The sequence below is a fragment of the Protopterus annectens genome, chromosome 9.part0 (genome assembly GCF_019279795.1).
Source record: "Protopterus annectens isolate FY-2018-M chromosome 9.part0, PAN1.0, whole genome shotgun sequence".
Classification (NCBI taxonomy): domain Eukaryota; kingdom Metazoa; phylum Chordata; order Ceratodontiformes; family Protopteridae; genus Protopterus; species Protopterus annectens.
The window spans coordinates 319,116,786-319,131,698 of NC_056743.1; the positions used below are offsets into that span (position 1 = coordinate 319,116,786).

Here is a 14,913-nt window from a genome sequence, read left to right on the forward strand (position 1 = left end):
AGTTCCACATGCTGAAATACCAACAAAATACCATGGAACTCCTCAAACAAAAAATATCTACATTTCCTGCTTGTGCAGAAAATAAAGAATTACAAGAGCTTATGCATTCTGCAAGTCAAGTTACTAAACACCCCTAGCAATGTGGCTTTGATGCCCTAGAAGCATCTTGTAGCGCAGCACTCACTGGTTCTGTGCTTAGAAGGCATGCTTGGCTTAAGGAACAGACCTTGCCAGACCATGTCAAATGAAAACTATTGGACGCATCATTGAACAAAGGCAATTTGTTTGGCACCAAGGCAGAAGAGGTCTTAAAAAAGATGGAAGAAAAAACTAAATCTATGCAGACAATTAGACTTCTTACAGATCCAGCCTCCGAGGTTCAGTAGGCATTGCCCATTCAAGCACTGGTCCTTTCAGGCCAGCTCAGCCAAGACCTAGGGGAAGCAGATCCCCCCCCCCCCCCAAACAGCAGTCCCAGGGAATGCAGAGATCTAAGCAATGGAGTTCCTCCACTTCAAAAACAGGGAGTGCTAAGCCACCCCCTTATGGAAAGAACTCATGACTTTACACCTCCACCCCTTACCTCTGCCCACCTGCTTGTGCCCCTAGGAGGAAAACTCTCCTTCCAAGCAAACAACTGGGCCTCTCTTACCAACGACGAATGGGTCCTCAATATAATGTCCCAGGGATACACATTTTATTTCATAGGTTCATAGGTCTACACTAGGCTATCTGCCCTAAGGCATTTATAAGCCTAGCCCAAAGTTTTGTGGCTTACACCACCCCTTATATGAAAAAATACTGTGCCCATTAGTTTGTTGTGCCTCTGTCCAGCAGTGACACAGAGATGATTCCTGGGGTAAACCTATGATCTCCCATCCACAGGTCAAGATTTCTCTTGAACAGAGCCAGCGAGGTGCTCTGCCTCACATGGACCAGGATTTTATTCCACAGCATAGGGAGTCTCTGAATGATAAATCTATCCCTCCAGCACATCCTATTTATATCCGTGCTAAGGTTTAAGTCGCTTGCTCTAGTGGTTTTGGTGGATTTGGATTTTTTGAGGTGGAGCATGTCCATTAATTCCGGGTTGGACATGGCCTTGTTTGTCAGGCATACACACGTTCCCAGATCTTCCTCCAAACAAGTGGACAGAGCCCAAAAAAAAAGTCCATTCCCGCTCTCCATGAGGGCAATACAGCCTGTTCCTGCAGACTAGATAGGCCAAAGTTTTTATTCCAGGCTTTTCCTGATACCCAGAAAAGAGGGCACCTGGCACCCATTCCTTGATCTGTCAGTTCTAAACACCTTCCAGGTGATAACCAAAATGCTCACCCTCCAGCAGCTTCTTCCTATGCTTTCCAAGGATGCTAGGTTAGCCAGCCTAGACCTAAAAGAGGCCTTACTTACACATCCCAATCAGGGAATCTTACAGGAAATATCTATGTTTCAGGACAGGATCTATGCACTTTCAGTTCTCTGCACTTCCCTTTGGCTTATCCACTGCTCCCAGAGTTTTCACAAAATGCCTGGCTCCAGCCATTGCTTTTTGCAAACAAAGAAAAATTCAAATTTACCCCTACTTAGACAACTGCCTGTTACAGGCAGACAGTCAGGAAAAGCTGTTACAGCACCTGACCTTTGTAAAGGACTTACTGACCTCCCTGGGGTATACTATAAACGAAAATAAATCAAAACTAGTCCCCACTCAAAAAATTGTATTCCTGGGAGCAAGTCTGGACACGGCATCCCAGATGGCATTCCTTACTCCAGAAAAACAAGCCTACCTGACAGACTACTTCTCTCAACTAGCCACCAGAACCCAGTTATCCGCAAGGAAAATCCTGTAAGCTCTAGGGTTCATGGCCTCCTGCGTTATACTCATTCCATATGCCAGACTGCATATGAGGAAACTACAGTGGTACCTATAAAGCCTTTGGTGTCAACACTCTCAGGACTTGGAAACTATTATACCCTGTCTAAGGAAAGATTTTCTTTGGTGGGCAGCAGTATGCAACCACAACAAGGTCTTCCCTTATTACAACCACATGCAGCCCAGACCCTCACCACAGATGCATCAGATTATGCCTGGGGTGCACATCTGGACGGCAGGTGTATTCAGAGCCATTGGAGCCCAAATCAAATACATCTGCACATCAACCAAAAAGAGATGCTAGCTGTTCAGCATGCTCTGACCGCTTTCAGACCCCTACTCTCCCCGGGGCCTCTAGTGATCAAAACAGACAACACCACAGTCATGTGGTATATCAACAAGCAGGGAGGAATTCAATCTTATCCTCTCTATAGGCTCGCCATGACCCTTTGGCACACTGCTTCAGCCATGCAAATACACCTGCTAGTAATTCCTGCCAGGCTGCATAAACTCTCTGGCAGACAACTTGAGCAGAAACCAGCTAGACCCACACGAGTGGCAGCTAGACCACAGAACCTTCAACCTTGTAACCCAGAAATGGGGCACCCCGAAGGTGGACCTTTTTGCCTCCCACAACAATCACCAGCTCAACAAATTCTAAGCTAGGGAACCTCACAGCAAGGTCTGGAAAGTGGATACTCTATCCTTCCAATGGGTAAACCTCTCTATCTATGCATTTCCCCCCTCTACCACTAATCTCAAGGGTACTGCTCAGAATAAGGGAGGAAAAACCAAGGGAAATCTTGATTGCCCCAGACTGGCCATGCCAGCACTGGTACCCATTGCTGTGCAGCCTGTCACACCTGCCACTATGGCACCTACCTCAGATCCATACTCTCCTGGCTCAGAAGAATGGAGAATTCATGCATCCCTGACCTCTCCTCCAGCTGCCAGCCTAAGCAAACAAGTCCTGGATGTTATACGTGAGGCCAGGTGCCCCAGCACTAGAAATTCCTATGCTGGCAAGTAGAAAAGGTTTTGCATCTGGATCCAGGCTAAAGGAGCTGAAACAGCACAACCCTCCCTACCTTTCATCCTGGATTACCTAGCAGACCTACTACACAGGGGCCTATCCTTCTCTTCTATTAAATTTTATGCCTCTGCCATCTCTGCTCATTATAGCACAGAGCCCACCTCTCTTCACACACCCTCTCTTCCAACAGTTCCTAAGAGGAGATAGCAATTTAAGGCCACCCAGAAGAGCTCCTACCCCAGTTTGGAACCTTAATTATGTGTTGGAAAAGCTCACCCTTACCCCCCTTTGAGCCTGCAGCTTCAGCAGAGTTAAAAAATTCCTCTCTTGGAAAACATCCTTGCTTCTGGCCATCACTTAAGCTAGAAGAGTTTCAGAGCTAGAAGCACTCATGGCTGTAGAGCCTTTCATCGTTTTCCATGCTGACAGTCTCCCTCAGGACTCAGGACTAACCCAACGTTCATGCCTAAAGTGGTGTCCAGTGTGGCTCTCAAACAATCAATTCATTTGCCCACCTTCTTCCCTAACCCACAAAATAAGGGGGAAAGATTACTGCATTCTCTAATGTGCACAGACAGCTCAGATTCTACCTAGATAGGACTAAATCTTTTAAGAAAACTGACCAATTGCTAGTCAGCTTTGCAGCAGGGGCAGAGGGCAAGGCTGTATCCAAACAGTCACAAAATGGATAGCACACTGCATCCATTTCTGCTACAAACACCGTGGGAAACTGCCCCCTAAGGGGGTCAGGCCGCATTGCACCAGGGCAACCTCCACCTCTGCAGCTTTTGTCATAGGGGTCCCCACCGGGTCATACTGGAGGCTGCAGCATGGTCTTCTGTTCATGCCTTCACCAAGCATTACCACCTGCCTATCTTCTCCAAATCCAGGGCAGTTTTTGCAACCGCAGTCTTGCAGGGCATCCTAGCCAGCCCCCAGTCTTCTTGACTGCCTCCACCCTTTTCTTCAGCTTTGGGAATCAACCCCAAGTGTGATGACTGTAACAGTGAAACATGAAGAACATAGTACAGTTCTGTACACCTACCATAAATGTAGATGTTCGAGTGTATTCACTGTTGCAGTCCTGGTCCCCCCCCCACTCCATCCCCCTCTCTCTCTCTCTCTCTCTCTCTCTTCTTCACTCTTTACAGGGAATTTTTGGTATTTACTTTCTACTGGTGGTGTTCTTCCACCATAACCTAGCTCCCTATTTGGGGGCTCCTGACAGTTGGGGCAAGAAAAACTGATGTAATGGTGTCAGCTGCCTGATTTTATACCACTGACGTGATGTCAGTCCTGGAGTGACAGCAACCGACGCAGAAATACTGAGTCTCTGGTATTTGGGCCAGCTGAGGGCTACCCCTGGCAGGTTAACCCTAGTGTTGATGACTGCAACAGTGAATACATTCGAACATCTACATTTATGGTAAGTGTACACAACTGTACTTTCTCCAAATGGAAAAGGTTTTCTTCTTGTTGCCAAGCCAAAGGTATTGCACATCATCATGCAGGCATTAGTCTAGGTTGTAATACCTTTCAGGATTATTTGACCAGGGCCTTTCTTTTTCCAGTGTTGAGGTGTATGCATTTTTCTGCTCTTCCCTACATCTGTGTTCACCCTCACCTGAAACGATTTGTAAAGGGGTTATACACCCAGCACTTCAAAGTCCCAGGACAGGTAGTGCAGTGCTGCAGTACAAACTTCCACCCACCTACTCCTGTATCTTTTGGCCTCTCCCCAATATCTAGTTTTTCCAGGTATACTTTATCCATCATCATCCCCTCCCTGTGCATTTAGACTGCCAATCCTTGACCTCCCCAATTATGTTTGAGAAATTATTTTGTAAGTTAGTGTTGAAATCTCCTTGCATAGAAACACAGGCACTTTTGGGTTTGCTCCCAGTTAGAGATTTCCATTCTTGTAATGCATGCTTCATGTGCATTTTTTTAAGTTTAATTTCATTGAATTACAATATAGAAATAAAAAAGTTTACAAATTTCAAACATATTATTCTCAGGGTAATGTCTCAAGGTTTATGGTAGAACACTACCCTTGCCTCGTGTGTTTTTTTCAGGAATCTCTTGCAGCTGTAGAATATTATTCTTTGTGGCCTCTTGCCAGTAAGTGATGCTGGTATATCTCTTCCATCCACCATTTGCTCTTACTAATGATGAGATGTCCATCTGGCTCATGTTGACAGTGTGGGGCAAATGTAAGGTGGCCATGTGGTTAGTCTGTTTTAAAACTTGTTTGTTTATTGTAATTTAAACATTGCTCTCCATGTCTGTTTCCTATATAGATAGACATTTAAGCCTTTTAAAAGGTACTGATTATTGTAGTTGCTGGGTTGGTGCTAAATTTCAAAATTATGTTGCTGAAGTGGTCACAGATTAGTCCTTCTCATTGCTTTGAATGAAGCACCTTCATTTCTGAATTTATCAGAAGCTATAATTTGAGTTGTTCCAACTTTGTGACTGTCCGTACCACCTCTTAACCTGCATTTTATCCTATATACTTTTTTGTCTCCATGCCTGCAGATAGTCAGAACCCTCCCTCCACCCAGCTGGACACTGCTTATTCATCCATCACTATCAGAATGAGAGATGTATGGAGGGGGTGTCATTTTGACAGTCATGAGATTGCTTTCTGCCCTCACCAGGATCCTACCAGTGTGGGAATTTGTAGTTGTACTTGCCTTACCCTTGTTTGGTGGGGGTGTAATCCACATTACCACAGAGGCCTACAGTACCTTTTGCATGCAAGTTCATGCTTTTGTACACTTGAACTTAAAGGGCTTGGTGAGCCTAATCCCCCGACTTGAATTTGTGTATCTGTCAGTACATAGCCTACTACACCCCCCTCCCCCCAGGATGGGCATCCCTTCCCTTCCCCCTGCCACCTTTGTCAGATGTCCAAGCTGCTAATCATACTCTGTTCACTTGGACTGTAGTCAGGACTTTACTTTGTTATATCACTGGAGCTAGCTTCTTAACCTGCATTTAGTATTAGTGTTAACTGAGGTGGCCCAGTTGGTACAAAGGTTAGGACATCTTGGCGTTCGAAGATGGGGAAGGGTTAGGCAAAATAGTTAGTGCGTGCCTATTAAGCACAAGGTACAGGGTTTGATTCTAATCTAGGGCTACTGACTAGGCTTTAACTAATTACAGCTGTGACACACCTCCAGATGTTTCTGCAGTTACCTCCTACTGCACTTCTAGGTGTCAAATATTGCTTGTTCATATTTGCATTAATAATTTCAAAATCATGCTATATACAAGGTATCAGAATATTTTATCTTGAAGCATACATGATGGCAAACACAGCTGTTTTGATATTTGACCTCTGGGAATGAGTATTTATTAGAGCTGTAGAGTGATGACTTAATTTTTTAAAGGCTCAGGCCACACCCACTGGGAGTTAAAGGTACACAATCAAAAGAGCTGTAGTGCGGGGAATGAGTTAAATGGCCCTTCAGGGCAGTTATCCCAGTATTCACCTATGACCCTATGAAGAGGGACGAGTGAGTAGCTAATGACCCTCTATTTATCTTGGTAGGAGAGTTGACCTGGAGCCTGACACACTTTCACGTTGTTGGAGAGGCTAGTTCCAGAACATTCAGTCTGCACAGTAATACTGATTGCATTCTTAATAAGAAGTACTTACATGTGGGGGAATATAACCCATCTGCTGACACTATGTATTCCCAACAGCAATAGTGGAGGACACTAGAGTTCAACTGCAGAAATCTAGTCTATTTAATGGAGCTAGTAAATGCTTACTAGTTGCTAGACCCTGCTGTGTCTCCAGAAAGGCTAATCTTCAGTGAAAAGAATGATTCCTTATTAGATGGAGATGGAAAGACATTGGGATAATAGGTGAGCTTATCAGTACTGAAGCACAACTGGGAAGCCTGCAGGACCCCCCCCCCCGACAATTAAAAAAAATCTTGTGTAGTTGATGTTGCACCTTGATCTTTCACTTGTACACAGTGCCTCCTTCGGCTGTCCATCTTGCTGAGGTATGCTACATTTTCTGGTTTGTTTCTATCCCATGATAGGGTTTGCAATACAAGTCATAAGTTTTTCAAGTTTGAAAAAAAAAAACTTGAATCATCATATTTGATTCTTTACAGCTTTTTGTTACATCACAAGTAGTTCAGAAACTAAGGAAGTCCGTAAAGACTTTAATTAGAAATATTATGGCCATAGTAAAAACATTTTTGCCATCTGAACTCTCAAGTTCCCATTTAGTATAAATATTAAGTTACTTTAATCATCTTTATAAAATAGGCTGAGAGAGATTGCTTTCATAGCACTGAGTCAGGACATCTGATCACACCAGTGACTATCTACGAATCTGCAGCATTGGCACAGCTGTTTGTGGAGTGAGGGAGAAGTGGATGCTGGCCTGCTCTGTTCTAGTGACTTCCATTGTTTGTGCCTCACTGACAACACACTGGATTGGACTGTGATGCAGGTTCATTAATTGAGTGAACACAGAGATGTACTTGCTGCATTTTGGTGCCAGTGCATTTGTGCAAATGGGGAGGAGTTGAGGAAGAATTTCCTCCTTACCATAGTGACTTACTACAGAAAAAGATCCATTGTTTCATTGGAGTGCATGAGAATACCTGTTGCTACCACAGTGAAGACTGCAGGGTAGAGAACACGATCTGCACGTATAGTGTTGATGTTCATCGTGTTTCACTGTTGCAGTCATTACACTTGGGTTATCCTGCTGGCAGGTGACCTGCAGTCGGCCCGAGTTCCAAAGTCTTGGTCCGGCGTCAGTTGCTGTCGCCTCTTCCCTGACATCAGTGCGCCAGGGGTATAAAAGTTGCAACCGACGCCATTTTCTTCAGTCTTTCTTGCAGTGCGGTGCCCGAAGCAAAAGCAGTTCGCAAGTGCCGGTCGGCCGACTCCTGAGATTTTCAAAATTGAATTTCAGAACCGAAGTCTTCAATAAAGCTAAGTACCCCGTTGGGGAAACTTTTTCTTGCTCCAGACCGATGTCAGTGAAAGTTAATAATTGTATTTCTTGTGGGAAGCAAATACCTCATAAGGACTTTCACTCTTACTGTATTCCTTGCCTAGGCCCTGACCACAATGTTACTAGTTGTCAGTTTTGTGCTAGATTCAATAAACGCACTATTAAACGGTTTGATTTTGCCTTACATTATTTTGGACGAAGATTTAATTATATAATACCATCGGAACAACCAACGACCGGAATGTATAAAAAACACAAGACAAAGAAAAAGACAGGCATCTGAGGTCCAAAACCGACGACGAAGCCTCTTCTAGGCCAGTTGCCAGTTCTCAGTGAGGCGCTTTCGCAGCCCCTGACACCCGCTACCTCAGAGCCATAGGCCGTAACCGACAGCCACGTGGAGACACCGAGGCCTGTGGAAACTCAAGGTATTGGGCCTACGGAAACTATACCCTCAGATGGGTTTGGAGCCGCTGAGCAGGCATCGTCTTCTGAGGGTGTTTTCAGACCGTCACAGCTTACAATTAAAGCTTCTACAGCAGCAAAGGCAAAGTCAAAAACACCATTAAAGACAAGGAGACAAGTGCAGCATTCTCCAGAACAGTCATCCATGCCAAAGAAACAGATGCTTAAAATGACCGAAGACCTTATTACTTTAATCGGGGGCAAGACACAGATTATGATTCCTCTGATCAGGTTTCCGTTTCCTCTGATTCTTCTGGTGAGGGCTATTCTCTCCCTCCCTATGAGGACTCTGATGCTGAAGAGTCCATTCCTTCAGCCTCACCGCCTGAGGATTATTCTTTTGGGGAAACCCTGCACACCATGAGGGAGCCTTTCCATTGGGAGAGCCAGGATTACTCAGAATCCAAGAAAAGGCTCAGAGATTTCCTTTTATTGTCTCAGCACAGGCCTCTGGCTATCCCCCCTGTGCTTGATATTGTAGATGATGTTTTTTCTGAATCCAGTCTGTCTCCTGACTCTTTACCCCCTGCACCAGTAAAGCCAGACAGGTACCACAGGGTCCCTGACTCTCATAAATTTCTTTACAAAAACCCCGCTGCAGACCCAGAAATAATTTCTCAGGGTCCTAAAGGGGTTAAGGCTTCCACTGCCAAAAATCCTGTCCCCTCAGATAGGGATTCCAGAGCTCTGGACAGATGGGGGAAAAAGGTTTACACTTCTGCTACTTTAGCTGTAAGAGCTTTAAACTGTCAGTTTCACATGCTTAAATATCAGGAGTACCTCATGTCATTGTTAAAGCAGAAAATGATTACAAATATAGAAAGTCCTGACAGTAAAGAAATGCAGGATTTATTGCATGCAGTTGAACAAGTGGGAAAGCGTACTCTGCAATGTGGTTTTGATTCGTTAGAGGCTTCTTGTAGAGCTGCAGTTACAGGCTCTGTTATTCGAAGACATGCTTGGTTGAAAGAGCAAAGTTTACCTGACCATGTTAAAGTAAAATTATTGGATACTCCATTACAGCATGATACTTTGTTTGGTGTTAAGGCAGTAGAGGTGTTAAAGAAAATGGAGGATAAAGCAAAGTCAATGCAAATGGTGAAAGATTTCTTACAGGTTCAACCACCTAGATTTAGCAGAAACTGGCCTTCAAAAAGTTGGTCCTTTCCAGTGTCAGACAGGCCACAAAGAGGCAGATAAAGACACCCAAGAGGCAGATCTCAGCCCCAAGGCTCCTACAGACCTAAACAATAAGGTGCTTCAGCCCCCAAAGGAGGAGAAGACAAATCACAACCTTATAGGAAACAGTCACAGTGACTTCCCTCTGCAAATGCCAAGCTCTTACCAGTTGACAGCACCCCTGGGGGCAAGCTAGCACTTTTCTTAAAAAATTGATACATGATCACCCAAGACCAGTGGGTGCTGAACATTGTTTCTCAGGGGTACAGATTCCACTTCCACATGCTTCCAAAACCAAAAGGTATGCCAAACCTGCCATAAAACCAATGGGCAGAGGCACAAAAACAGATTGTAGCTCTTATGGATATGGGAGCTGTTCAAAAAGTTCCACAAGAAGAACAGGGGCAAGGATTTCACTCGAGACTTATCTTAGTACCCAGAAAAGACAAAGCCTGGAGACCAATACTGGACTTGTCAATCCTAAATACTTTCCTGGATGTTCCAAAATTTAAAATGTTAACACTGCAACAACTTCTGCCCACGCTGGGCAAGGAGGCTTGGCTAGTAACTTTGGACCTCAAGGAGGCATACCTGCACGTCCCAATCAGACAATTGTGCAGAAGATACCTCAGATTTATAGCAGGCTCAATGCATTACCAATTCTCTGCACTGCCCTTTGGCTTATCTACTGTGCCCAGGGTCTTCACAAAATGCCTGGCACCAGTAATTGCATTTTGCAGACAAAAAGGAATTCAAATATATCCCTACTTGGACGACTGCCTTATTCAAGCAGAAAGCAAAGACATTCTTCTAAAGCACCTGGCGCTTGTAAAAAGATTGCTAATTTGCCTAGGGTACACAGTAAATGAAAAGAAATCAAAACTAGTGCCCTCTCAGGAGATAATATTCCTGGGTGCAAGCTTAAATACAACTGCCCAGATGGCTCATCTCACGCCAGACACACAAAAGCAACTGACTCATTACTTTCAAATGATGGCAGCAAAGACCCAGCTCCCTGCAAGAAAAATTCTGCAGGCCCTGGGTTTCATGGCGTCCTGCATTCTACTAATTCTGTATGCAAAACTGCATGAGGAAACTGCAATGGTATCTAAAAAGTGTTTGGACTCAGCATTGTCACAGCCTAGAGACAGTCATAACCTTGATTCCCTGCCTACAACAGGAGTTTCGATGGTGGTCCCAGGCCTGTCACCACAACAAGGGACAGCCTTTCACCTTACCTACAGCCAGGCAGACAATAACAACGGATGCATCGGATTATGCCTGGGGAGCACATATGGCAGGAAAATGTATTCAGGGCACGTGGCCCAAAGAACTAATGCGTCTTCACATCAGTCAAAAAGAGATGCTAGCTGTACAGAATGCCCTGTCAGCCTTCAAGGACCTAATACATCCAGGACAGCTATTAATAAAGACGGGCAATACCACAGTTGTGGTACATAAACAAGCAAGGGGACACACATTCCTACCCTGTATGCAGACAAGCCATGACTTTGTGGAACACAGCACTGACCTACCAGGTACATCTGCAAGCACAATTCCTGCTAGGAACAAAAAATACACTGGCAGACGAACTAAGCAGAAATCTAATGTATCCTCACGAATGGAAGCTAAATCCACAAGTGTTCAACATGATAATAAGGAGATGGGGATGCCCAGACATAGATCTTTTTGCCTCCCCTCACAATTACCAAATACAGAAATTTTGCACAAGGACTTGTCACTCTGAAGCATGGAAAGTGGATGCTGTATCATTCAGCTGGAAAAACCTGACAGTCTATGCCTTCCCTCCAATGCCTCTTCTCACCAAGGTGCTTCTAAAAGTCAGACAAGAGAGACCAAAAATTATCCTGATTGCACCAGACTGGCCACGCCAACACTGGTACCCAGCCTTAAAGAGTTTGTCCTAAGGTCCACCTTGGCCTCTACCTCAAAACTCTCATCTTCTGACACAACAAAACAATCAGATTCTGAACAGTCTACTCAGAACCTTAAACCTAGCAGCATGGCAGATAATGTAGCCACTCAGACTGCACCTCTCTCTAAAGCTGTTATGGATGTTATTTTGGAAGCCAGGAGGCCCAGCACTAGGAAATCTTATGCAGAAAAATGGAAGAGATTCTGTGCTTGGAACTAGGCACAAGGGTTCGATCCACTTGTCCCTAATATACCTCAGATTTTGCAATACCTAACTGAGATGTTGGACAAAGGTCTATCTTTTTTCATCCATCAAAATCCATGCCTCTGCCATTTCAGTGCATTACAATACAGATCCTCCTATTTTTTCACATCCTCTACTACGACAATACCTCAGAGGGGCAAAAAAATATAAGACCCCCTAGGAGAACACCAGTACCTACTTGGGACCTCAACTTTGTTTTAGAAAAACTAACACTACCTCCATTCGAACCAGCCAGCACAGCTGATTTAAAATTCTTGTCATGGAAAACTGCTCTGCTCCTAGCAATAACTTCAGCAAGAAGAGTCTCAGAGTTACAGGCATTGATGGCTGTGGAACCTTTCCTCATTTTTCATCAGGACAGGGTTTCTCTTAGGACAAACCCGACATTCATGCCAAAAGTGGTCTCCAATGTAGCTTTAAACCAAACCATTCATTTACCTACTTTTTACCCAAATCCACAGAATAAAGGGGAAAGACTTCTGCACGCTTTGGATATACACAGGCAGCTACGATTCTACTTGGACAAAACAAAAGTTTTCAGAAAAACTGAGCAACTGTTTGTAGCATATGCTGTAGGATCACAAGGAAAGCCTATTACAAAGCAGACAATCTCCAATTGGATAGTACACTGCATCCGCTTCTGTTATGCACAACATGGCAAATCCGTGCCTAAGAGCATTAGGCCTCATTCTACCAGAGCAGCAGCCACTTCAGCAGCTTTCCTCAGAGGAGTACCTACCAAAGACATATTAGAAGCTGCAACCTGGAGCTCAGTGCACACATTCACTAAGCACTACCACTTACCTGTCTACTCCAAATCCAGAGCAGGTTTTGCCACTGCAGTTCTGCAGGGCTTGTTAGCCTCGCCAAATCCAATTTAGACCCAGCCACCCAACCTCAGCTTTGGAATTCTACCCAAGTGTAATGACTGCAACAGTGAAACATGATGAACATAGTACAGTTGTGTACCTACCATAAAGGCAGATGTTCTAGTGTATTCACTGTTGCAGTCCAGGTTACCCACCCACCATCCCCCTTTTCTTTGCTGGGACTATTCTGTACTTCTCAACTCTATACAACCTATGTGGTGTATTTGCTTGTAGATGAAGGAAATGTTTATAGTAACATATGCATGTTTTTTTGGCATATTTTTATCTTTTCAGCCTTCCTATCTGGGGGCACCTGACATCTGGGGCAAGAAAAACTGAAGAAAATGGCGTCCGTTGCTATTTTTTATACCCCTGGCGCACTGACGTCAGGGAAGAGGCGACAGCAACCGACGCCGGACCAAGACTTTGGAACTCGGGCTGACTGCGGGTCGCCTGCCAGCAGGATAACCCAAGTGTAATGACTGCAACAGTGAATACACTCGAACATCTACATTTATGGTAGGTACACAAGTTGCTGTTAAATGTAGAGTACTGAAAATGTTTTTGCTCATTTTTCTTTTGTCAAGTTTCATTTTGTTTTTTTTTTCTTATTATGTAAGTGTTGGAGAATTTGAGGTGAGAGTTTCTGTGTAATGTAAAGCTGTAATTTATTTATAGTGTTTTCCTTTGCAGATTATAGTAGTTTGATCTGCCTCGGGGGTCTGATAATAGTTCAGTTGACCTGTTGTAATCTTAGCTTGGAAACATTGTTTTAGGACTGATCCTAGGAGCCTGCCATGTCCATTTAGTGAGATGTGCTTGTGTACTACTTTACAAGCCTGGAATTCGTCTGTTTATGGAAAGATAAGTTCTTGTTTTGAAATGTAGTGCTCCAGATGCATTAAATTTTACTGTTCCTAGTTTTCTTGTGCTCCTCTGAATCTGTTAGTGTGTGCCTGCTTACTGAAAAAAGGTAATTTTAGGGCTGTAACAAAGTCAGCGAAAAACTTAGGAGACAAGTCTTTTCTCAAAGTACACACTTTGCAGTGTAGCACTTATCTTGAATTTTTTTTAGGTGCATTCTGTATCTAATTTTAAAAAACAAGTGTATGGTAATATTTTGCACTTTTAGCAGTACAAGTAAATGGTACAACTTGTGCCTGAAATCTTCTAGAGAGTTGAAATGTTAGGATGAATATTTTTTTTTCTTCTGCTTAAAAAAAAGCTGTAACTTTTATTTGGGTTAGCTGCATCTACTAAATATCAAACTTTGTACATGTTTTTTTCTGTTTTGCATGCCTGCATTATTTGTAGCTACTTGTGAGTACCCATAACAATATTTCATAATGTATTGTAATGTGTTTGTAATGTATTGTGTGTAGAGTGCATATTTGACAGTGAAAATCCCAGCAAAAGTAGCATTTGGCCCCTTATACTTTTACTAGTAGTCCTATGAAAATTGTGAACACAAAATAGTTTGATTCAACTTAAATGTTGAGTTTGCAGACATTTATATATTGGATGTTCTGGCTCATTCTGCTCTTTGTCTTTTGACACTTTATGTGCGCCTACCTTTTTTTGCATTTTGGTAACAACAAGCTGATTAGAATAGGCATTGTTCACAAAGGTCAGTGCATGTGTGATATAGATATTAAATATAATATAGTTAATTGTAACCGGTGGTTGGTGGGGTAGCATATATATGATGTGAATTTCTTATATAGTGCATTATTCAACCACTTAACTTTCCTATTTACCTAATTGCAGGTTTTCTTTCTGAAACTGGAAAGAACAGAGCAAGTATTATTTTTTCAACAGGAACAGACTCTGCACTCCAGGTTACCCAGCTACGGTTGAGGGTGAGCTCTCTTTAGTACTTCATTGGCTTCTGTCAGTACATGCCAGGCTGTCTGTTTTATTTATTTTGCCACATAAAATGAATTTATATCTTGAAGTGGCACAGTATTTGTATGGTGTTCATACTGGAGTATCTTGACTGCTTGATACTTTGTAAGTTAAGTTATCAAAACTAGAGCTGTACAAGTGACTTATTAACATTGTATGGTGCTGGGCTGTAGTTTAGGCAGCTCAAGTTTGTGCTAAACCAAAGAAGTCAGCGTGGCTCAGTGGTGCAGCATTTATTCTTGTTGCCTTACAGCGAGAGGTTCTCTGGTTCAGTTCTTGGGTGGGGTGGCTTCTGTGCAGAGTCTGCATGTACTCCCTCTGTTCGAGTGGGTTTCCTCTGAGTGCTACATTTTCTCTCACATTCCAAAGACATGCATCTGGAACATTTCTCCCTGGGCT

General features: G+C 43.5%; 1 protein-coding gene across 1 annotated transcript in view; it reads left to right on the forward strand.

Annotated features, from left to right (window-relative positions):
* The window catches only part of ZZEF1 (zinc finger ZZ-type and EF-hand domain containing 1), a gene marked incomplete in the record, with an annotated part of 3,903,331 nt that overhangs the window by 433,535 nt on the left and 3,454,883 nt on the right, over positions 1 to 14,913 (forward strand). Inside the window, 1 exon segment of the mRNA XM_044082903.1 lies at positions 14,377 to 14,468. Within this exon segment, the coding sequence (XP_043938838.1) occupies positions 14,377 to 14,468 (92 nt within the window).